Source organism: Oryctolagus cuniculus, chromosome 17 (genome assembly GCF_964237555.1).
Source record: "Oryctolagus cuniculus chromosome 17, mOryCun1.1, whole genome shotgun sequence".
Lineage (NCBI taxonomy): Eukaryota > Metazoa > Chordata > Mammalia > Lagomorpha > Leporidae > Oryctolagus > Oryctolagus cuniculus.
The window spans coordinates 1,557,754-1,581,601 of record NC_091448.1 but is presented as its reverse complement, the minus strand read 5'-3'; the positions used below and the strand labels follow the sequence as shown (position 1 = coordinate 1,581,601).

General features: G+C 62.5%; 1 protein-coding gene and 1 long non-coding RNA gene across 4 annotated transcripts in view; one reads left to right on the top strand and one right to left on the bottom strand.

Annotated features, from left to right (window-relative positions):
- The window catches only part of RPTOR (regulatory associated protein of MTOR complex 1), a 342,816-nt gene that overhangs the window by 257,819 nt on the left and 61,149 nt on the right, over positions 1-23,848 (top strand). For all 3 annotated transcript variants that reach the window (XM_070060172.1, XM_070060173.1, XM_070060174.1), the window contains 3 exons: positions 3,144-3,245; positions 9,659-9,742; positions 12,282-12,392. In XM_070060172.1, coding sequence (XP_069916273.1) covers positions 3,144-3,245; positions 9,659-9,742; positions 12,282-12,392 — 297 coding nt within the window. The remainder of the gene's footprint in view (positions 1-3,143; positions 3,246-9,658; positions 9,743-12,281; positions 12,393-23,848) is intronic.
- Positions 3,242-19,608, bottom strand: LOC138845988 (uncharacterized). Its single transcript, XR_011383320.1, has 3 exons — positions 19,378-19,608; positions 7,923-8,113; positions 3,242-4,113 (listed from the first exon to the last, which is right to left on the bottom strand). It is a non-coding gene; the product is annotated as an uncharacterized lncRNA (long non-coding RNA).

The window sequence follows — 23,848 nt, the reverse complement described above, 5'->3', positions numbered from 1 at the left end:
GGCTGACTTGACGAATCCCAACCTAGCTTACGTCTCCACTTCGGCCTGCCCCCGCGGCTTCATCCTCCCTAACATATTTTTCTCTACCCGGTATGTTTCCTAACTTTTCTTCCAACAGTATTCCCCTCTCATTTCTCCTGGCTTCTCCCCACAGTCTGTATCCGAGTCTAAGTTTCTTCTAGCTTTCACTTTCGCTTTCAACCATAGATTTCTCCTAGCTTCCCCGCCATAGTCCGTATCCGAGTCTAGTTTCTTCCAGCTTTCACTCCTAACTTCTTCCGGCACTTTTTCCGTCCGGCTTTTCCCTAGGCTCTTCCCTAGTCTCTCTCTCCGGTATTTTCCTACTTCTTCCGTTTCTTCCCTCCTAGGCTTCGTATCCGAGTCACGGCACCATTATGTCGCTCCCCCTCTTCATGGAGGAACGACACAGGACCCTGCGCTGTTCTTTTGTCTGCTCGGCCCTTCCCGGGTTTGCTGCTGGTCCTTCCCGGGTTGGCTACCGTCCCTTCCACCTCCGTGGAAGGGCGGCTCCCCCTGCCACTTTCCCCACTTCCGCGGGGGAGCGGCACACCGCCGGCCGGCTCTCTCGGGGGCTGCTCAGATGTTATCCGGATGTTCCCTTTAGATGTTCCTGGTGCATGTTGTCTCTCTCCTCCTTTATAGTCCTCTTCCACCAATCCCAACTCTGCTACCCACACGCCAAGTACGCTGCTCTCCTCCAGTCAGGATCAGCTCCTGCAGGTTACTGGCTGAACTGGAGGCAGCTGTGTAGAAGTTGTTTACTCCTCTCCCAGCGCCATATTGTGGGAGAGCAGATGCATAGAATAAGTCTTAATTCCAGTAACTTAGTCTAGTCCGAGTTGCTCCCCACAAGGGATGGAATGATCCGATCTCCCTGACTCGGGGAGGGTTCCCACGGGGCTGCTCCCAGCATACTTGAGCAGCCCCACTGGCAGGCAGCGGTCACTCTGGGGGGCCCTCTCCACCTCCACATTGACAGCGTGGCTTGCTGACCTGGCCGAAGTCGAGTCCTGAGTGGGAATGCCCTCCGCTGTGGAGCGTGTGCTGCGAGCCTGCCGTGCCCTGGGTCCCCGCCCCCTGGGGAGAGCAGGAGGGAGGAGAGGAGAGTCGGTGGGGGCAGGAGATGCACAGTTCTCGATTCTTCCGATTTGAGGCTCAGGGAGGGCAGGGCTGCGTGGGCAGTGGCAGGGCTTCCGGGGAGGGCGGAGCGAGGCCGACTTGGGCTGCTCAGGCCCCAGGCTTCCTCCTCGCCGGGCCGCTCTTTCCTGTGGGTGGCCTGGTCATGTGGCCATGACCTTGGCTCAAGGGCAGGTGGGCCTCCCCACAGTCCCCATGACGGGCCCTGTAGCCCCGCCCACTCTCCAGTGTGGCTCTCAATCCTCGGACCGCTGACCTCCCTCAGCCACTTACCTGTGGGTAGGCGCCTCACTCCCTGGGCACTCTGAGCCAGGCCCACGCGTTCTGGTCCACTGTGGCCTTGTTTGTGGCCACCCTCCTCGAGGAGGCTGCGGGTGCTGCCCCCAGTTCCCCGCACACACTCCCATGCGGTTCCTTGAGAACATGGAGGCAGCCACGAGAGAGCTCGTGCAGCCTCCCTCGTCCCAGGGCCCCTTCCTCTCACACCTCCCCCACCCGCCTCTCCTGCGAGAGCTGCCCCGCCCCCCCGTGTCCCAGCCCAGGCCCCCGCCTGCTGGACGTCCTCCAGGCCTTCCCTGCGGCACGAGGCCGCTTCACTGGACCTTTCTCGCCAACTCACGGTGTGCCCTTATTCTCCCTGCTATAAAATGTGTCTCTGGGGGCCGGCGTGTGGCGCGGGGGGTAAAGCCACTGCTTGCAGGGCCAGCATCCCATATGAGCACCAGCTCTCGTCCCGGCTGCTCCACTCCCAATCCAGCTCCCTGCTAATGTGCCCGGGAAGTCAGTGGAAGATGGCCCACATAAACTTGGCCCCTGCCACCCACAGGGAGGAGACTCCTGGCTTTGGTCTCGCCCAGCCCTGGCCATTGCAGGCATTTAGGGAGTGAATCAATGGATGGAAGACCTGTCTCTGCTTCCCTGTAACTCTGCCTTTAAAATGAAAAGAAGCGGCAACAGCAAGACGTGTTTCTTGGTCCGCTTCCTGGCCAGCCGCCGCGCGTCTCTCCCTCTGCACTGAGTTCCTGGGTCTGAGTGTCTGGCTCCTCCACGAAGTTTTGGACCCAGACCCGCTGTTGCCCAAGCCTGGGGCCGTCCTTAGTCGGCCATGACCTCAGCTGCTTAGCCCATGGCTGCTCGTCCTTAATCTTGGTCTTGCCCAACCCAGTTTTTGTTTTTTTTCACTTTGAAAGAGAGTGAGCGAGTTCTCCCGTCCACTGGCTCATTCCCCGAATGCCTGCAAAAGCCAGAGCTGGGCCAGGCTGAAGCCGGGAGCCTGGAGCTCCACCCACGTCTCCCACGTGGGTTGCAAGAACCCAAGCACTTGGGCCGTCACTTCTGCTTCCCAGGCGTCGCCAGTTTTGATGCCGCCACCCCCTGGTTCTCCCTGGCGCCCAGGCTGTCCCGTGGCAGGTGGGGGCCTGGGCTGGGACACAGGTGTGGCAGGGCAGCTCTCGCAGGAGAGGAGGGGTGAGGGAGGCCCCCTCCTCCTTGGCGGGTCCACCTCCCTCCTTGCATCGAGGAGCTGCAGGTTCCGTCCTGCATACTTTCTGTTTCTCACTAACTTGAAAGAGAAAAGAATCAGTGCGCCAGTGATGCCTGCACAAAACCCGAAACCCCGACTTCCCCCCAAAACTGCAGCCTCCCAGAGCCCCCGGCCGCAGCGGCTTCCCGCGGACGCCCACGGATGTGGTCAGCTCAGCAGGCCTGAGGCCGCGTCTCGGCATCTCCCAGGCTGAAAGCCTCGGGGTCCCCCGTGACCCCCTCTCTTCATAACCACGATGGGGACTTGCTCACCCCTGGCAGCTCTACCCATGTAATAGCCGCGGGTAGCCCCGTCTCCTCCTGCCACCTGCGTGTGCAGGCCTACAGCCTCCTCGGGTGACGACGGGGGTGGTGAAGGGCGAGGGCAGACTGCGTCTGGAGGTGCCGGGTGCGTGAAGGCCACGCTGGGTCGCTAACCAGCTCCCCCTCTGCCTGCCCCACAGCACAGCCCGTTCTTCGCTGAGCAGCTGACCGCCTTCCAGGTGTGGCTCACGATGGGCGTGGAGAACAGAAACCCCCCCGAACAGCTGCCCATTGTTCTGCAGGTGAGTTTCTGCAGGAGGGCCCGGCCGGCCGCGGTGTCCCCTGGGAGGAAGCGAGAGCCTTGCAGGCCGGCAGGCTCGGTCTCCTGAGACTGTGTGTGTGTGTGTGTGTGTGTGTGTGTGTGTGAGAGAGAGTGTGTGTCAGAGAGAGAGTGTGTGTCAGAGAGAGAGAGCGTGTGTGTCAGAGTATGTGTGTGTGTGTGTGTGTGAGAGGGAGAAAGTGTGTGTGTGAGAGGGAGAAAGTGTGTGTATATCTGTGAGAGTGTGTGTGAGAGCGTGTGTGTGTGTGTGAGACTGTGTGTCAGAGAGAGTGTGTGTGTGCCAGAGTGTGTGTGTGTGTGAGAGAGAGACTGTGTGTCAGAGAGAGTGTGTGTGTGTCAGAGAGAGTGTGTGTGTGTCAGAGAGAGTGTGTGTGTGAGTGTGTGTGTGCGTGCGAGAGACTGTGTCAGAGTGTGTATGTGTCAGAGAGAGCGTGTGTGTGTGAGAGGGAGAAAGTGTGTGTATTATCTGTGAGAGAGTGTGTGTGAGAGAGTGTGTGCATGTGAGAGAGACTGTGTGTCAGAGAGCGTGTGTGTGTGTGAGAGAGACTGTGTGTCAGAGAGAGTGTGTGCGTGTGAGAGAGACTGTGTGTCAGAGTGTGTGTGAGAGTGTGTGTGTGTGTGTGTGTGTGCAGTCGTGCATGGCCTGTGAACCCCCAGTCCCCTCCACGGTGGTGGCTGAGCTCCTGGCCAGCTGGCTACATACCTGTTCCCGAGGGCTTTCTGTGTCAGTGACAGCCGCCCTCTGCCCTCCATTAGATACAGACTGGGGACACGGTGGCCTGACCCCCAACTCCTGCAGTGTGCGCTCTGGGCGTTGGTGGAGCCGCTGCCTGCAGGGAAGGCGGAGAGGTGTGTCAGTCCCAGGAGGAGAAGCCGTCCCCACTGGATCATCAGTGGCGTCCTGGCCGGCACCCTGGGTCACTGGTGCAACGGCACGCCCGGGCCCTTTCCCACGGGGTTTATGGTTGCCTTAGGAAACGCAGTTCTCGGGGGTGCCATTGGATACCGGCCGTTGCTGTGGCCCAGGTCGTGGGTAGCTGCAGACCGCGGCCCGTCCGTGGGCTGGGAGGCCGGGTCCGTGGGTGCCCCGGCTAACGCTGGTGGGTGAGGAGCTGGCAGCCCTGGAGCTCCTTACAGAGCGCCCCCTCGGGACCTTGCTCACCCCGTGCAGTGTGTGCACGTCTCCAGCAAAGTGTGTGGTTGGGTCACGGCTGGTGAGAAGCTGTTGGATTCTGCAGTGTTGCCAAGTAAGTTTAAATCCATTGGTCCGTGTGACACTGAGGTCTCATAACCTCTTCCGAGAGAAGCTGGCCAGGGTGGTTTTGTGGTTGGGGCAGGGGCATTGAACTTGGGCCGGAAGCTGCTCCACAGGGAGTGACTGCCCCCACAGGCCTGTGTGCATTTGAACCCAAGTCAGCTAAGGAGTGCCGCTCACAGGGAGGGTGCGCCCCGAGTTCTGAGAGGCAGCAGGTGCAGCCAGCCCGACCGGGCTACTGTGCCTCTGTGAGGCCAGGACACGGGTCCCGGCGTCCACCTGTCAGGACATCTGCTGCTGCCTTCCAAGAGGGCTGTGCCTTCTGGTCAAGGCGCTGACCGCACGGGAAGGACGCGCCGTCGCTCTGACCGGAGCGTTGCTCACGGAGTGGCTCCGACTCTGCGAGAGCCAGGCACACGGCAGCCTTCCTTCCTGCTGGTCGCCGATTTCGCCTCCTTCAGGACTTGGCCCTGAGGATGTCAGCCAGCAGAGGGCGGGGCTGAGAGCAGGGAAGGTCCATCTGAACTGTCCAAGGCCCAGGAGCCTGCCCCCGGGGGCTCCCTAATCAGGCAGGCAACACAGGACGGGGCCACTCCTGCTGCAGACTCGGGTGCTTCCTCTGTGTGTGACTGCTGCTGCTGTGACAGCGTGCAGAGAATGCCAAAGTCCCCTCTTCCCTTGTGTGCAAGGGGAGCTGTCAGCAATAAGCAAGCAGAATTTCCTAACAGAAATTGCAACAATAACAAAACACAGAGCGCCGGACGCCAGTCAGAGCCGAGTGAGTGCAGGGAGCTGGCGGGCAGCAGCAGGGTTTGGGGCTTGGCTGAGCCGTGCTCCCAGCTCCCCGCGGCCACGTGGTCAGCAGCAGGTCCCGCCAGCCTGGCGGTCGCTTCCACAGCGGGGAGAACCCGGCCCCGGAGCGGCCACTAGGCCCAGCGCCCGACAGTCCTTTGTCAGTGGCCTTCCCTTGGCTTTGGTGAATGTCCATTTACAGTCCCCTCTCCCTCGACCCGCCAGAGCCGACCTGCTGAAGCCAGGACGAGGAACGTCACAGCGAGGGGAGCTGGGGTCTGGTCCCAGCGGGAGAGTCTTTGCTTGTCAGAGTACAGGGAGACAAGTGCGCAGCACCGGCTTCGTGGCCCAGGGCTCGGCTCCCGCTCCGCCCCCGCTCCGCCGTGGGGTGCCTTGCCTGCACTTCATCTTGGGAGCCGGTGTCGTGGTCAGACTGAACCCCGGTATCCGCAGGTCTCGCTGTGCCACTTGAGGGACGCCTTTCCACACGGGCTGCGCCGCCTGCCGCGGCCTCTGACCTCTCCCCTTAGAGCAGACTTGCTGCAGCACGCGTGGGCCCGCCTCTCCTGACCGGCCTCGGCGCCCTCTCTCTGCCTTTTAAAGATAGGAGTGCGTGCAGAAGTGCGGAGGCACATAGACCGTGTAGGGAGCAGGTGCCGTTTTCCCTGGCTTGTTACTGTGGACATCAGCTGGGCGCCGCAGTCTCCGGGGAGCTCACCGAGGCTGCAGCCGCGCAGGGCCGGGCGTGCGTGGAGGCCCCGGCAGGACGAGCCCCACGCTGGAGAAGCGCGGGGAGGATGGGGCTCAGTGCCTGACACGCATCTCGACACCAGCTGAGCGCTTCATGCTCAGGCGGCGTTTGGTTTACAAATGCGACTTGGGCCTGACCGGGCCATCACCAGGCCGGCAGAAGGGTCACCTGAGCTGGCACTTTCATGCGTGCCAAGCACCAGGGACTCCAAGGTTCCGGCAGCTCCGGCTGTTTGCCGGGTGAGGCCTGCAGGGCAGGGACCTGAGAGCAGGCCCTACCCACACTCCCCGGCGTCTGCCTCTGCCCACCCAGGGCCAGTGAGCTCTGTTTTACCGGGATTCGTGTGGCCGTGACTAATCTCCAGTCTGCTGCCACAGACTAAAGGAACCTCAGCAGCTCGCTCACTTCCCTGTTACGCATCCAGCATTCCCACAGGTCCCGGGGTGCTCTGAAACAGGGCTTCTTTTGTTTTTAAGTCCTTGTTTTTAAAATAATTTCTATTTGTATCGGGCAGAGGGCAGAGGCCGAGCCGGGGGAGCGGGGACAGCGGTGGCGGTGCAGGCCGTGGCCGTGCCGGGGGGAGCAGGGACAGTGGTGGCGGTGCAGGCCGTGGCCATGCCGGGGGAGCGGGGACAGCGGTGGCGGTGCAGGCAGAGGCCGTGCCGGGGGAGCGGGGACAGCGGTGGCGGTGCAGGCCGTGGCCGTGCCGGGGGAGCGGGGACAGCGGTGGCGGTGCAGGCAGAGGCCGTGCCGGGAGAGCGGGGACAGTGGTAGCGGTGCAGGCCGTGGCCGTGCTGGGGGAGCGGGCACAGCGGTGGCGGTGCAGGCCGTGGCCGTGCCCAAGGCAGCATGGAGCAGAGCAGCTTTCTCCCTGCGCCTGCTGTCCCTTGTCGCGGTTGTGCCCCTGAAAAGCAGCGTTGCCCTGCGAGCAGGGTGCCGGGGGGGTCCACAGTCTGTCCCCACGGGCTTCATAGACTTCTGAGCCTCTGCGTGGACAGGTCTCCCCCGGGCTGGGACCACCCTGCCCACCCCCGCAGCTTCTAGACACCAGAGCCTCGGGCAGCTACTGTGGGAGGGAGTGCGGGCGGGGGCAGGGGCGTGCATGACCCCTCGCTGCTGTGGGTGTCCTGGAACACCCGCACGCGTCACGTAGGAGCAGCTTCGAAACCACAGGACGTGCTTCGCGTCGAGAAAGCCTTGCAGGAACCGGCTGCAGCCTGTCCAGACAGAGTCTGGTTTAGGCGTTAAGATGGGGAGACCTCGGTGTGACAGCTCTGTCGGAGCAGCCCAGTCCTGCCACGACTGAAGCAAGCGCCAGCGTCCAGTGCCTGGCGGGGACCGCGCCCCTCACGGGAGAGCCCACGGCAGCCGACCGTCCCCAGCAGGCTGCAAGGAGCAAGCTCGCCTTGTTCCTGGCCTGAGAGGAGGGGAGGGCAGGCGACAACCGCCGCCATCGCCGACTCCAGCTCAGGGGCTCCGGCCGGCGGCGTGAGAGAGGAGCCAGCGTTGCGCCCCAGGGCAGCTGCGGGCCGGAGCGGGGCTCCATCCTGAAGGATTTCTCGGAAGACTCGGGACGGGAGCGGAAATGCGGCCTCACCGGTCCACAGTCAGAGGGGAGGGGTCCCGCAGGAGCAGACTGGGCCAGGCAGCAGGGGCAGAGGCAGGGGCGCTTCGGGAGGGCGGAGGGCGGAGGGCAGAGGAGGGACAGCGCTCCTGGGAGAGTCCCGCAGGAGAGCGAGGTCCCAGCTCGCCGCCTTCCCAACCCCTGTTTGTGTCTTCGGCCGGTGAGGTGACACCATGAGGGTATGCAGGGGCCGCCGTGCCACAGCCTCGGGCCTCACCTCATCGCTCACAAGGGATCTGAACTTGCGGGCTCACGTTCCCTCTCAGGTCCACATTCCACAGACTGTGAAGTCCTCTTGGACTTGATCTCCTCTGACTTTGAGAAAAAGCTTACGTCAGACGTTATTGTCTCCATTTTTCTAGATGAGGAAGCCAAAGCGTCTAGGAGTTCATAGTTCAAGCCACGCAGCTGGGAAGCAAAAAGGCCAAGTTGAAATCAGGGCTCCTTGAGCCCAGAGCCCACAGCCTGCCCCACAGAACACCACTTCCAGGAGCTCTGGCAGCCCACAGCCGCAGTTACAGGAAGCCAGGGCTTAGGCTCTGATTCAGACCCACCCCGCATCACCCCACATAACCCCGCATCACTCCCGTGTCACCCCACATCACCCCCGCATCAACCCGCATCACCCCTCGTCACCCCCGCATCACCCCACGTCACCCTGAATCACCCCCGCATCACCCCACATCACCCTGCATCACCCCCCGTCACCCCCACATCACCCCACATCACCCTGCATCACCCCACGTCACCCCGCATCACCCCCACATCACCCTGCATCACCCCCCGTCACCCCCACATCACCCCGCATCACCCTGCATCACCCCACGTCACCCCTGCATCACCCCGCGTCACCCCACATCACCCTGCATCACCCCCGCGTCACCCCACATCACCCTGCATCACCCCTGCGTCACCCGGCATCACCCCCGCGTCACCCCGCATCACCCCCGCGTCACCCCTGCATCACCCCCGCGTCACCCTGCATCACCCCTGTGTCACCCGGCATCACCCCCGTGTCACCCCCACATCACCCCACGTCACCCCTGCATCACCCCGCGTCACCCCACATCACCCCGCGTCACCCCCGTGTCACCCCGCATCATCCCCGCGTCACCCCTGCATCACCCCATGTCACCCCGCGTCATCCCCGCGTCACCCCCGCGTCACCCCGTGTCACCCCACGTCACCCCCGCATCACCCCACATCATCCCCACGTCACCCCGCATCACCCCCCGTCACCCCCGCGTCACCCCGCATTCACCCTGTGTCACCCTGCGTCACCCCGCGTCACCCCACATCACCCCGCGTCACCCCACATCACCCCGTGTCACCCGCGCCCGCCGCTCCACCAGACTCTGTCAGCATCACCAGCGCACGAGAACCTGCCGCCCACTCCACCGGGTGATGATGTGCAGATGGGCGGTGCTGCTGCCCGAGCGGGCACGGCCCTCTCCCTCTCCTCTTGCCTGACCCCAGCTGCCCACCCGCTGCCGTCCCTCAGGCCTTGCACCGCACACCTGTGACCCTCTCAACCTCAGTGACCCTGGGCAGCGAGGCACTGACCGTGCGGGGTTGCACCCGTCAGGGGACTCCCTGGGCACTGCTGTGACAGCCGCACTCAGTGGGAGATCGTGCAGTGCCTTTGGGTACCCTGAGCACAGCCCTGCTGGGGTGGGGTGTGGCCGGGGCTCGGCCAGCAACGCGGGGCCGTGTCCAGTCCGTGACCCAGCTCACGAGGCGTTGAGGAGCACGCTGACGTACGCAGAGAACAGTGCCAGCTAAAACCTGCTTTTGTGGTGAGCACGTGTCCCGTGTGCGGACGAGGTGCCGCTTGCTTCCTTAGGCTGTCTGGAGCGGCGACGTGTGGAGGAGGGGCACCGGCGCGGGCTGAGTGACCTGACGGCGCGGCTCGTGTGGCCAGACTGCCTGTGACGCGGCTTCTCTGTCTTCCAGGTGCTGTTAAGCCAAGTGCACCGGCTGAGAGCCTTGGATCTGCTGGGAAGATTCCTGGACTTGGGCCCCTGGGCGGTGAGCCTGGTGCGTGCCATCGGCGTTGGCCTGCATTCCAGTCGTGAGCTTAGCTCGTGATCCAGAGCCGGGCACAGGCGCTTGCTCAGGACTGGGCTTCCTCTGGGCCGTCCGCCAGATCGTGAGACGCTGGGGCGGAACTCTAGGAGCCTGGGGCCCCCGGGGCCACGGGGTTGGGGGCGTTCATTTTCCCTTTCTTTTCTCCATCAGTGTTTGCAAGAAGGGGAGCATTGCTGGCATGCACTTTTTTGTTTGTTTTAAGATTTATTTGCTTGTTTGAAAGAGTTAGAGACAGAAAGAATCTTCCATCCGCTGGTTTACTCCCCAGATGGCCACAACAGCCAGGGCTGGGCCAGGGTCCCCTGTGTGGGTGCAGGGGCCCAAGTACCTGAGCCGTCTTCCACTGCTCTCCCAGGAGCATTAGCAGGGGGCTGGATCAGAAGTGGAGCAGCCGGGACCTGAACCGGTGCCCATGTGGGATGCTGGCGTCATGCGGACAGCGGCCCCCAGCATATCCCACCCACCGACGCCGGGGAACCGGGCCGGCGTGGCAGTTCTCCTGGGAGGCGTCTGAGTCCCACTCCCTGTGACCTTTCCCCTGATTCGGGCCGTCCTTCTGAAATGCTTCCCTGGCCGGGCGTCGTTCGCAGAGGGGAAAGGCTGCGCGAGGCAGAGAAGGGTGGCAGAACACAGGCCGACGTGGTCCGCCCTCGGATCCGCCGCAGGGGGCGGGGTGTGGGGAAGGCGGGAACAGCTGGACAGTGCGCGTGTCCTGGGTCTCGGGAGTTAAAGAGCTGTGCAATAATTGCATCGGGGTCACGTTCTTGTGACGGGGGTGCTGGGTGTAGGGGACACAGCTGATGTTCACAAGTGAAGCCACGCGACCGAGGTTTGCTTCACAGTCTGTGAGGTGCAGGGTGGGGGGTGGTGGCGGGCGCTGGGGCCAGGGCGCTCTCAGCCGAGTTGGGACGTGGCTGAGGGGCACGTGTGAGGCCCGTGGCTTTGTCTCTGCCTGTGCACGTTCAGTTCCCTCTGTATGGGCCAGCATTGAAGGATGAGAGCGAACCTGACACTGGGAAGCGTTACCCAGCCCCCGCACGCGGGCGCTTCTCCTGAGGCTGCGCGGCTCCCGGCTCCGCCCGCGGCCGGCAGCAGGTGGTCCACGTGGCAGAGCTTGCTGGTACTGGGGGGGGGGGGGGGGGTGCTGCTAACGCTCCTGCAGGGTCTCCTTTCCAGGGCCTCATTGAAAGGGAATTTTTTTTAGTTTGAGAGGCAGAGAGACAGAGCTTCCATCTGATGGTTCACTGCCCAGCTGTCCACGGTTGCCCGGGCCGAAGCCACAGCTGGGAGCTCGGTCCAGCTCTCCCGCGTGGGCAGCAGGAGCCAGGATCCAGAGCTGGCCTCACACCCAAGCTCCCACTCCCTATGAAGTGAACTTTGTGAACTTGGGTTCTTTGAAGAATTCCCCTGTGCCGGGTGTGGACAGACCCTGGGTGGTGAGGTGTTGCAGGTCTGGACCTCGGCCCTCAGATGAGGACTTGAGCCCCCACCCAGCGATACGCAGTGCTCATTCCATACCAACTGTGGGCGTGAAAGGGCAGGGACGCTGACCCCGGTCATCCTGCCCTCCCCTCTTCGGGCTGCAGGGACCCCACTTACTGGCGGGAGTACTTTGGGGACATCGTCAGACTTCCCACAACTTTGAGATGGGGGCGTGGTGACAGTGGAAACAGTCTGCCCCACTGTGTGCACGCCCTGGCTCCTACCTCTCGCTCATCTCCCTGCCTCTGAGAGCAGACGAGAGACGCAGAAGCCCAGCCCCCGAGAGCCACGGGGAAGACCAGAGGCCCCTTGCCTCCTCGCCAGGACAGGCGCTTTCTCCCGAGGCTTCGGCCGCGTCAGCATCACTGTCAAGGGGCCAGACCTTGTATTGAGAGAGTAGCAGGGCCGTGTGAGGGCAAGGACCGTGGGTTCCGGGCACGGAGCACCCCGTTCTGGATGAGAATAGCTGCCCCTAGGCTGCCTGGCCTCTGAGACCAGTCGAGGTGGGAGTGCCTGGCAACTTAAAGGAACAAAGGTGGGGCCGGCGCTGTGGCGCAGTGGGTTAATGCCTTGGCCTGAGGCGCTGGCATCCCATATGGGCGCCGGTTTGAGACCCAGCTGCCCCACTTCCCATATGGCTCTCTGCTATGGTCTGGTAGAGCAGTGGAAGATGGCCCAAGTCCTTGGGCCCCTGTGCCCATGTGGAAGACCCTGAAGAAGCTCCTGGCTCCTGGCTTTGGATCTGCGCAGCTCTGGCTGTTGCGGCCAATTGAGGAGTGAACCAGCGGATGGAAGACCTCTCTCTCTCTCTCTCTGCCTTTCCCTCTCTCTCTGTGTAGCTCTGACTTTCAAATAAATAAACCTTAAAAAAAAAAAAAAGAAAAGATCAAAGGCAGAACTCCGGAGGGAGCCCCTCCCCGCCACCTGTGCAGGCAGCTCCTGGCAGGCAGGCAGGCAGGCAGGTGTGCAGCCTCGCTCGGCCGCACTCACCCCTCCCTCCCCGCAGGCCCTGTCGGTCGGCATCTTCCCCTACGTGCTGAAGCTGCTGCAGAGCTCGGCCCGGGAGCTGCGGCCTCTGCTCGTCTTCATCTGGGCCAAGATCCTGGCCGTGGACAGCGTGAGTACCCAGCCCCGTCTGTCCTCCACGTGCGTGTGACCCGGGCCCGTGCCTCTGTCAGCTTTGCTCTTTGAACCTGGGCTGCCCACCCCGATGGCGTGACTGCTGAGCTGCCCAGGGCTGCGGGAGGCCATGTGTGGGCTGGGCCAGGCCCTGGCAGGGGTGCGCTCGTCTCCCTGCATCTCCTGCCCTGCCGCACACCTGCACTTGCCCCGCTGCCCCTCGTCTGCCAAGACCGAGCGGGTCTCCTCCGCACCTGGCTGCCGAGCCCTGCCCGCTGCTCTGGCGTCGGTCCCCAACTCCTCACCCCTCCTGGGCCCCGCTCAGACAGCGTCCCTGGGCTCAGACGCTAAGCCAACACCTGTGGTGACTCTGGGGTCAGCCGCCCTGTCTCTGGTTCAGCAGGCCCACAGTCAGCTGGGGACATGGTCACAGATGGCGAAGCCCTCCACTGTGGGGCCGCACCCCGTCCTCAGCGGGGGCAGGCCGTGGGTGTGCAGGTGGAGGGCCATGCGATCCTGTCGGGGCTGTGCGTGTGCTGAACCTGAGCTGTGAAGGGCCTCGTCGGGTGTGGACGGCAGACGGGAGCTGGGGCGGAGGGTCAGGGGATGTGGAGGTGGCTGGAGCGGGCACGGGTGCAAAAGCCCCAGGGTTGGTCCCGGCAGGGCCCACAGCTCAGGGAGCCGGGTGTCCGAGTGGCGGGCGTGTGGTTCCAGGAGGAGACTCTGGGCTTTCCTTCGGCTGCGGCAGTGGCTGGGTAGCTTCCAACAAGGAAACGAAGGACTGAGCTGCGCTTTCCCAGTGTGGGCTGGCCTGGTGTCCAGCAGGTTATATGGACAGGTGGAGGGAGAGCGTCCCCAGGAGGGTGGACTGGATGGGCTGGGATACAGCAGCACAGAGCCACAGGGTGGGCGCCCGATAGCTGTGGGGGAGGTCATGGCCTGGTGAGACCCCACTAGCACGCTGCAGGGGCCACCAGGAGGCGCTGGTGCCGTGGCCTGTGGCGTAGGACAGGCTGCCTGGGAGGACCAGAGACGGAAAAAGGTTCAGAGGCCAGGGAGGGCTCCAGAGGGCCCCTCTGTGGGGGCAGTGGAAGAGAGAACAGATGGGCAAGGGGCTGTGTCCAGAACAGAGAAGGTTCCAGAATCGGGGGGGTGTTACTCTATCTCAGAGGGGCCTGTGTGCCTGGCAGTCTATGCTCAGGTGCACGTGTGCAGAGATGGGGTCGCACACGTGTGTGCAAAGGTGGGGTCGCGCACGTGTGCAGAGATGGGGTCGCGCACGTGTGTGCAGAGGTGGGGTCGCACACGTGTGCAGAGGTGGGGTCACGCATGTGTGTGCAGAGGTGGGGTCGCGCACGTGTGCAGAGATGGGGTCGCGCACGTGTGTGCAGAGGTGGGGTCGCGCATGTGTGTGCAGAGGTGGGGTCGCGCACGTGTGCAGAGATGGGGTCGCGCACGTGTGTGCAGAGGTGGGGTCGCGCACGTGTGCAGAGATGGGGTCGCGCACGTGTGTGCAGAGGTGGGGTCGCGCACGTGTGCAGAGATGGGGTCGCGCACGTGTGTGCAGAGGTGGGGTCGCGCACGTGTGCAGAGATGGGGTCGCGCACATGTGTGCAGAGGTGGGGTCGCGCACGTGTGCAGAGATGGGGTCGCGCACGTGTGTGCAGAGGTGGGGTCGCACACATGTGCAGAGGTGGGGTCGCGCATGTGTGTGCAGAGGTGGGGTCGTGCACATGTATGCAGAGATGGGGTCGCACACGTGTGCAGAGGTGGGGTCGTGCATGTGTGCAGAGATGGGGCCATGCGTGTGTGTGCACATGGGGTCACGCCAGCTGGCAGGGGACAGGAAGGGGGCCAGGCCCTGGTCAGCCGCTCGAGGGTGAGCTCATTCCAGAACAGACTGAGCCCTGTCTGCGGTCCGGAGGGAGGAGCCAGCGGGGAGAGGCAGACTGCACACCAGGCCTCAGCCTGCCCGCTGTGTGCACATGCGTGTGTGTGTGCACACCTGTGGAGTGCCCTGTGGCCAGGGCTTTTGCGTGGAGTCTTTCGCTCCTCGGCCGGCCTGGTGCAGTGAACCCTGGGTGGGCGGCGTCCGAGGCTTGGTCTGGAGTTGTGCCGGCAGGAAGGCGGGGTCAGCCGAGTCAGAGCTTGGGAGCGGGCGCTCCCTCCCCTGGGAAGTAGGCGGGACGAGGGCGTGAAGGACTTAAAGCCGAGCTGTCTCTGCCTGCTTTTCTGTCCCACCCCCAAGACCTGCCTGTCGTCCTGTGACGCGGCCCCCAGCCCGTGCCCAGCCCACAGGCCTTGTTCCGCAGCCTCACTGACCCTTAGCCCCAGGTGCTGGCCAGCCTGGACAGCACCGAATACATCAGTAGGCACTCTGGCCAGGCCTGTCTCATCCAACAGTCCGCGCTCTGTGGTGCAATGGCCAGAGCTGGGCCGATCCGAAGCCAGGAGCCAGGAGCTTCTTCCGGGTCTCCCATGTGGGTGCAGCAGCCCAAGGACTTGGGCCATCCTCCACTGCTTTCCCAGGCCACAGCCGAGAGCTGGATCAGAAGTGGAGCAGCCGGGACCCAAAACGGTGCCCGTGTGGGATTCCAGCACTGCCGGCAGCGGCTTTCCCCGCTACGCCACAGCGCCGGCCTCTCCTGGTCTTCCTGAGGCTGGGAACCGACTGCCGCCTTCTCTCAGCTCATCTAAGGATGACCTTGACCCTTGACCCCTGTTCAGCCTCGCCAGTAGTGAGCATGGCTGCTGTGCTCTGCAGTGATGACCAGAATATTGTGCACCCCAGCAGAGCCTCCGCTTGCTGTCCACTCAGTCGCCGCTGATGCACAATGACCGCCTGGAAAGACTGGCCAGAACCCCGGCACTGGGGTTGAAAGGCCGAGCCCCCTGACTCACATCAGCCTCGCCGGCCCTGTCACTGCCCGCGTTGTCATTGGCCTCCCTGACCCCGGGTCCCTGCCTCCAGCAGCTGTCACAAGGGTCGGAACCTGCGTGGAAATGGCTCCGTGGCCTGCAGAGAGCCGGGTCCTGGGGGAAGAAAGGGGCCGATCTCATGCCGCTTGCTCCGCCAGTTTCTTGCTAAACAGAAATGGTTCCTTTCGGTCATTCCTGTCGACCTCCGCAGGTTCACTGAGGATCCAGGCTCATAAACGGGGCACTTCTCAGAGGGCTCAGGAAGTCTGTCTCTCTGCTGCTCCAGTCTCTCGGTCATCTGACTGTGGACAAGGCGTGTGATGCACACGGCCACGGAGCACAGGCCAGGGGGAAGGAGGGAGAGGCCACTCACAGAGCCTGCCCTGAGCCCCAGCCCCGCCCTCAGGGGTGCTGTGCGCGAGTGGGTGAGGCTGTGAGTGTCGTCCTTGTCTCCCTGTCCCCTCCGTCCCAGGAGGGGCTCTCTCTGGAAGTGACGCCTGCACTGCAGGGCCTCTCAATGACTTGCAGCTGAGCTCAGCCTCAGACCCGTGGTCCCTTTCATTTCCCAGGGCCTGTTGATTTCTAGAGCCAGGGGGTCAGGGCTGGGCCGTGGGTGCCATGCTGTGGCCCAGAGGGTCAGGGCTGGGCCGTGGGTGCCCATGCTACAGCCCAGGGGGTCAGGGTTGGGCCGTGGGTGCCCGTGCTGCGGCCCAGGGGGTCAGGGCTGGGCCGTGGGTGCCCGTGCTGCGGCCCAGGGGGTCAGGGCTGGGCCGTGGGTGCCCGTGCTGCAGTGCCCTCCAGATGGTGCCTGCTCTGGGCGACCAGGCTGAAGGAGGGCCTCCCCGCGGGTCAGTTCCTCGGACGGCGGGCTCACCGTGTAGCGTCTCACGTGCGCCTGCTGCGCACCTCGCAGCCCCTCCCGTGTGCAGGTCTGCTGGAACGAGGAGCGCCCTGTTCCCTCCGGGGCCCGCGTTCAAGGGAGCCGGTCCCACGGGCCTCTCCGGGGGTCGCTCCCTGTGCCGCCCGACCCCGTGCCGACTCTCCGCTGGGCCCTGTTCTTAGAGTGTCAGCAAGAGGAGCCGCACCACGCGGGCCTCCCTGTACTGGCTCCTCTCACTCAGCATGAGCACTTGGAATTCATTCATGCTTCTCAGAAGTTGCTGAATGACATCCGATTGTGTGTGGACGTGGCTTTCTTACCCCTTCTTGTGGTCGTGTGCGCTGGGTTATTTCCAGCTGTGGGCTATTTGTAAATAAAGCTGTGAGGATACTCGTGGCCGAGTGTGTTTGGGGCACAGGCCTGCGCTCCTGGGGGGCCCCCGGGACCGCACAGTGAGCTGTGGGTCAGTCTTTGTGGGAACCGGGGGTGTCTGCGCAGCCGGGCCCTTCTGTGTCCCTCCGCAGCGTGCCGGACGCCAGCTCCCCTGTACCCTGCCGTCATTTTAGGCTCCTGTGGACGTGCAGGGGTCTGAATCTGCTTTTCTGCGGCAGCTGACAAAGCCCAGCGTCCTTCCAGGGATTGCTGGCTGCTCCGACTTCTGTAGCAGCGTGTCTGCTCAAGCCTTTGACCTGTTTTTCTTTGCTTCTCTGTGTTGTGTGTGGGTGGGTGGGTGTGTGTGGGTGGGGGTGGAGGTGTGAGTGTGTGGGTGGGGGTGTGGGTATGGGTGGGTGGGGGTGGAGGTGTGGGTGTGTGTGGGTATGGGTGGGTGGGGGTGGAGGTGGAGGGGTGGGGGGTGGAGGTGTGGGGGGGTGTGGGTATGGGTGGGTGGGGTGGGGGGGTGTGGGTATGTGTGGGTGTGGGTATGGGTGTGTGGGGGTGCAGGTGTGGGGGGAGGTGGGTGTGTGGGTGGGTGGAGGTGGAGATGTGGGTATGGGTGGGTGGGGGTGAGTGTGTGGGTGTGGGTATGGGTGAGTGGGTATGTGTGGGTGTGTGTATTTAGAGATTATTTGAAAGGCAGAGCGAGTGACAGAGGGCTCTCCCATCTACTTACTCACTCTCCAAATGCCGGCAGCAGCGGGGCCTGGGCCAGGCTGAAGGGAGGGGTCAGGAGTCCCACCCAGGTCTTCCACGTGGGCGGCAGGGACCCAGATCCTTGCTATCACTGCTGCCTCCCAGGGTGCGTTAGCAGGAAGCTGCTGGGAAGTGGAGCAGGTGGGACTCAGCGCAGCCCGTGGGTCTTGCAAGCAACGCTTAAGCCGCTGCACCCCCCCCCCCCCCCGCCACGTCTGCGTTTGCCTTGAGAGTTCTGCCCACGTCGCCCTGCGAGCTGCCATCAGGCGATGTTTCAAATCTTTCCCCAGACTGCGGCTGTTTTCATTGTAATGAAGTCTGATTTTAGTTTGTTCTTCGTGAACTGGGCTTTAGGTCGTCAGTAAGAATTCTCTGCGTAATCTGAGGCCACAGACGTTTTCTCCTGGGTTCCTGGTTGAGGTCTTGGCAGGAGCCGGGCATCTCCTGTGCGGGTTTGGTTGTCTGAGTCCTGAGCTCCTGTCCCTGCCGTTTCTATCTCCGCAGACTGTGGCTCGGCAGGCGTGGTCCCTGGGCTCACAGGCGCCCGCACGGCCCCCTCCGCATCCCGCTCCCGCGTGAACTCCTGTAAGGTTTCTTTTCTGCCCAGGATTCCAGAGGACACTTGGTGACGGTCCCTCAGAAGCCCCTTGGCCTGGCGAATGGGACGCACCTGAGGGGTGCTGGCCACGTAGGAGGCTGTGCTGCCGCCGGGGGTTGTGTGCTGGATTTCTCGTGACTGTGCTGGGCGTATGTGTGTTTGGGAAAGGCCTCAGAGCTGAAGTGCGGTTCTCACATGTGGCTGTGGCTGTGGCTGGCGCCGTGGCCTCGTGGCCAAGGCAGCCTCGGGCGGCTTCTGTGCCACGCGGGCTCTTGCCCCTGCCCCGTCCTGTGTTCTCTGGAAGTCGCTGCGGTTGCCCGAACATCATTCATTCGTGCGGCTTCTCTGTTCAGGATCCGAGGATGGTCCTTCAGCGTGGTTGCTTGGGTGCATTTTGTAAGCTCTGGCGTTGGGTTGTTGTGTTCTGTGTGGGTTTACGTTTCTGGGATTTGCTCATGTTCCTTACTTGGATTTGCCTCCTTATTGAACCTTCCTGGTCTAACTCCTTCCTGCTAACTATAAACAAAGTGGGAACAGCCCCACCCTCACGGAGGGGCCTGGCCAGGCACACCCTGTGCACAGCTCAGGACCGCCCAGTGCCGGGTAACCCCATCTGTTCTCCCTCCGCTTCGTTGTTACGTGAATACTTAGTGACTTTGATGATGCCTTTGGTTTCCAAACCGCAGGCTGTAAGGTTTAGACACTGAGCAGGGAGCCAGGGTTGCAGACACCCCGTCTTGCATGGAACCGGTGATGGGCAAGGTGGATTCAAGGTCGGACTTACTGCCTGGGAACCTGAGCTGTCCTAAGAGGCGGCCTCTCCTTGGCTGCCACCCTGGTTCAGTGGTTTACTCTGCAGGGGTCCGTGTGCCCCTCCTGCCAGCCCTGGGGAACGGAGAACCGGCAAAGCAGAGATCCCCTCCTACCCCACGGTGAGCCAGGCCCAGACGCCACCTGCTGGGCAGGAGACCCGGCTGCCACGAGGTGCGGCTGGGAAACCTGAGGTGCCTGACCAGGCCTCCAGGTTGCCAAGAACAGAACAAAAAGGAGAAGAAGCGAGAGGCGGTCACCTGGCCACCAGCCCCTGCTGCCAGGCATTCCCGCCGCGCCTGGGCAGACTGGACTGGGCCAGCGGGGCGGCTGGAGTGGCCCCTGGAAGGCAAATGGGCGCAGTGCAGCATGGGTGAGTGGAGGCCACACAGCGCCCGTGTCGGGGCGAGCCACAGGGGCCACCTCTCTCTGATTGGTTGTCAGCTGTGCTGGCCACCCCTGGGGCTGCTTGATTCCCATGAGGAGTGGGGGCAGGAGAGCGGGGCCCACGCCACTCAGGTCTGACGGGTGTCTTGCTCCACAGAGGCGGCTGGTGTGGGAGCCCAGTGTGGCTGTGGGTGTGGGATGGCCGGGGCCTTCCTCTGGTGGGAACGTCAACCCTGCTCCCGTCCGTCTCCTACTCACTCTGATTCCTTGTCTCCACTTCCATGTTTTCCCTCCTGACCGTGTCTCGGATGAAAAGGCAGCCTGAGTGTGGCCGTGGGGAACTATTGAGGCTGGGCTCGCTGTGTGGTCCAGCAGGCACCAGCATGGCCGCCTGCTCCGCACAGGGGCGGGGTTGGGGCCTTGGTGTCCTTGGCAACACCGCTGGGGCGGGGGAGGCCCGTGTGGGCCTTTCACCAGGGGTAGGCGGGACTTCCACGCTGGGGGCTGCCGCGCTGTGGCTGGCAGGTGATGAGGTGAGGTCACCTCCCGCGCAGTTCTTGCGCGTAGTCATTCAGTGGACGTCTGCCAGGCTTGTGACTCAGGCTGTGCTGCCCGTGGATCACAGAGTAACGGTGCCGAGAGAGACAGGTGCAGTGGCCGCGGCCCTGTCGGACTTGGTGAATTGTGGGAGTGCAGCCGCGGTTCACGGCCGGCAGGGCCAGGAGGAGCTCTGTGCGCCAGGTTGGGGAGGGAGGTGCTGTGGCAGGGAGAGCCAGGAGGAGCAGGAGGGCGGGGCAGAATGAGGATTTGCTTCATCCGGGACCTCGGGGATACTGGCACCAGACAGAGAAGACTTAGGGTGCAAGCCCCGTGCGGTAGGGGACCTGAGCGCCTCCCTGTGGCCCTCTGGGGCAGTCTGAGGGCCTTGCTGGGACACTGGACACTGTTCTCGGGAGTCCTGGGCGGCAGGAAGGCTCTGTGAGGCCCCTCATGGTGGGGGCGGGAGCACAGGTAGCTGGCGGGTGATGTACCGAGTTCAGCAGTGGACGTCTGGGAGTGACAGGGCAGGGGTCGCTCTGCACAGAAAACGAGTTTAAACTCCAAGACTACTGTGTATTCTGTGTAAGTGCATTAAAAACCTGAATCTGCAAATTCCATTTCTAGGAAAATACAGTTTACCAAACTGATTCTAGAAGTAGTAGAGGCTTAAGTAGGCTGATTTTTGTTAGGATTTCTGTGTTTTATATATATATATATATTATACATATAAATGTATGGATGTGAAAGGCAGAATGACAGAGAACGAGGGAGAGACACAGAAAGATCTTCCTCTGCTGGTTCACTCCCCAAAAGGCTACAATGGCCAGGGCTGGGCCAGGCCAAAGCCAGGAGCCTGGACTCCATCCAGGTCTCCCACGTGGCTGTCGAGGGTCCAGGCATTTGGGTCGTATTCCACAGCTTTCCCAGGTGCTTTAAGAGGAGCTAAGAAGGAAGTGGAGCAGTCGGGCCTCAGACTGGCGCTCACGGGGGAGGCCAGGTTTGCAGGCGTGGCCTAACCGGCTGCACCGTAGCGCCAGCTCCTTAGACTGGTTTCTCACGGAAGGAAGAGAGTGTTGTTTGGAAGGAAAACCCAGTGCCCTCCCTAAAGCAGCCACCACGTGTGCCCCGTGTCCTAGGTTCTGCCACGCCTTGGGAGGACACTGACTCCAGGGCTGTTAACCTCTTGGGGAACCTAGAGAGAGGAGGCACAGCGGAGTTGTCTCTGTGAGGCAGGTGTAGCATGGACACAGGGTGTGAGTGCCCCAGGCCCTGAGTTCTCTGTGCCCCAGGTGTAACATGGACACAGGGTGTGAGAGCCCCAGGCCCTGAGTTCTCTCTGTGCTCCAGGTGTAACATGGACACAGGGTGTGAGAGCCCCAGGCCCTGAGTTCTCTCTGTGCTCCAGGTGTAACATGGACACAGGGTGTGAGTGCCCCAGACCCTGAGTTCTCTCTGTGCTCCAGGTGTAACATGGACACAGGGTGTGAGTGCCCCAGGCCCTGAGTTCTCTGTGCTCCAGGTGTAACGTGGACACAGGGTGTGAGAGCCCCAGGCCCTGAGTTCTCTGTGCTCCAGGTGTAACATGGACACAGGGTGTGAGTGCCCCAGGCCCTGAGTTCTCTCTGTGCCCCAGGTGTAACGTGGACACAGGGTGTGAGTGCCCCAGGTCCTGAGTTCTCTCTGTGCCCCAGGTGTAACGTGGACACAGGGTATGAGTGCCCCAGGCCCTGAGTTCTCTCTGTGCTCCAGGTGTAACATGGACACAGGGTGTGAGTGCCCCAGGCCCTGAGTTCTCTGTGCTCCAGGTGTAACATGGACACAGGGTGTGAGTGCCCCAGACCCTGAGTTCTCTCTGTGCTCCAGGTGTAACATGGACACAGGGTATGAGTGCCCCAGGCCCTGAGTTCTCTCTGTGCTCCAGGTGTAACGTGGACACAGGGTGTGAGTGCCCCAGACCCTGAGTTCTCTCTGTGCTCCAGGTGTAACGTGGACACAGGGTGTGAGTGCCCCAGACCCTGAGTTCTCTGTGCTCCAGGTGTAACGTGGACACAGGGTGTGAGTGCCCCAGGTCCTGAGTTCTCTCTGTGCCCCAGGTGTAACGTGGACACAGGGTGTGAGTGCCCCAGGCCCTGAGTTCTCTCTGTGCTCCAGGTGTAACATGGACACAGGGTGTGAGTGCCCCAGGCCCTGAGTTCTCTGTGCTCCAGGTGTAACATGGACACAGGGTGTGATTGCCCCAGGTCCTGAGTTCTCTCTGTGCTCCAGGTGTAACGTGGACACAGGGTATGAGTGCCCCAGGCCCTGAGTTCTCTGTGCTCCAGGTGTAACATGGACACAGGGTGTGAGTGCCCCAGGCCCTGAGTTCTCTGTGCCCCAGGTGTAACATGGACACAGGGTGTGAGTGCCCCAGGCCCTGAGTTCTCTGTGCTCCAGGTGTAACGTGGACACAGGGTGTGAGTGCCCCAGGCCCTGAGTTCTCTGTGCCCCAGGTGTAACATGGACACAGGGTATGAGTGCCCCAGGCCCTGAGTTCTCTGTGCTCCAGGTGTAACATGGACACAGGGTGTGAGTGCCCCAGGTCCTGAGTTCTCTGTGCTCCAGGTGTAACATGGACACAGGGTGTGAGAGCCCCAGGCCCTGAGTTCTCTGTGCTCCAGGTGTAGCATGGACACAGGATGTGAGTGCCCCAGGCCCTGAGTTCTCTCTGTGCTCCAGGTGTAACATGGACACAGGATGTGAGTGCCCCAGGCCCTGAGTTCTCTCTGTGCTCCAGGTGTAACATGGACACAGGATGTGAGTGCCCCAGGCCCTGAGTTCTCTGTGCTCCAGGTGTAACATGGACACAGGATGTGAGTGCCCCAGACCCTGAGTTCTCTCTGTGCTCCAGGTGTAACATGGACACAGGATGTGAGTGCCCCAGGCCCTGAGTTCTCTGTGCTCCAGGTGTAGCATGGACACAGGGTGTGAGTGCCCCAGGCCCTGAGTTCTCTCTGTGCCCCAGGTGTAACATAGACACAGGGTGTGAGTGCCCCATCGCCCTCCCGCCGCGGCAGGTGCCCCAGCTGCCCGCGTCGCTGTCAGCCCCAGTCAGACCTTAGGGAGACACGGTTGTGTGTGCATCTGGAAACCCAGGGGTCAACTAAACCTGCTGATCGGAGAACTGAGCAAGGTGGGAGACCTTAACGGGCAGAAATCAGAAGCCACAGCCGCTGAGATAAAGTGGGAAATGGCCCCCCGTTTACAGTGGGATCTTAACTAGGAATGCACTTCCTGACACGTGGAAAACCGCCGTGAGGAAACGCTGAGGTGTCCCGAGAGACACGGCCGTCACCTGGACCAGGTGCAGCCATGCCCAGTCTCACGGGACTCAGCCATGCTCCCTGCATTCACGTGTATCTTTGATGTAACCCCAGTGACATTGTCCTGGAACTAGACAAGCATATTCCTTTTTTTTTTTTTTTTTTTTTTTTTTTGATAGGCAGAGTGGACAGTGAGAGAGAGAGAGACAGAGAGAAAGGTCTTCTTTCCGTTGGTTCACCCTCCAATGGCCGCCACGGCCGGCGCACTGTGGCCAATGCAGCTGATCCAAAGGCAGGAGCCAGGTGCTTCTCCTGGTCTCCCATGGGGTGCAGGGCCCAAGCACTTGGACCATCCTCCACTGCACTCCCGGGCCACAGCAGAGAGCTGGCCTGGAAGAGGGGCAACCGGGACAGAATCCGGCGCCCCGACCGGGACTAGAACCCGGTGTGCCAGCGCCGCAAGGTGGAGGATTAGCCTGGTGAGCCATGGCGCCGGCCCTAGACAAGCATATGCTAAACTTTGTGTGGAAGAACATAAAGAATTGGGGAGGAGGGCGGGTGCAGCAGGCTGAGCCCCCCTGGGGTGCCCACATCCCCGCATCAGAGCCCCGGCTCCTGCACTTGAACCTGGCTCCAGCCGCTGTGCCCTGGGAGCCACCACCCGCTGCCTCCAGTGCCTGAGTCCCTGCCACCAGCTGGGGCCCAGATAGAGCTCCAGGCTCCTGGCTTCACCCCGGCCCAGCCCTGGCTGCTGTGGGCGTCTGGGAGTGAGCCAGCAGCGGGAGGCCTCTGTCTTCCTCTGAATCTCCCGTTCAGACAGATGAAAATAAAAGGAACAGTGAGAAAGCAGAGTGGGCAGGGAAGTTCTGACAGGAAGGACGAGGATGGGG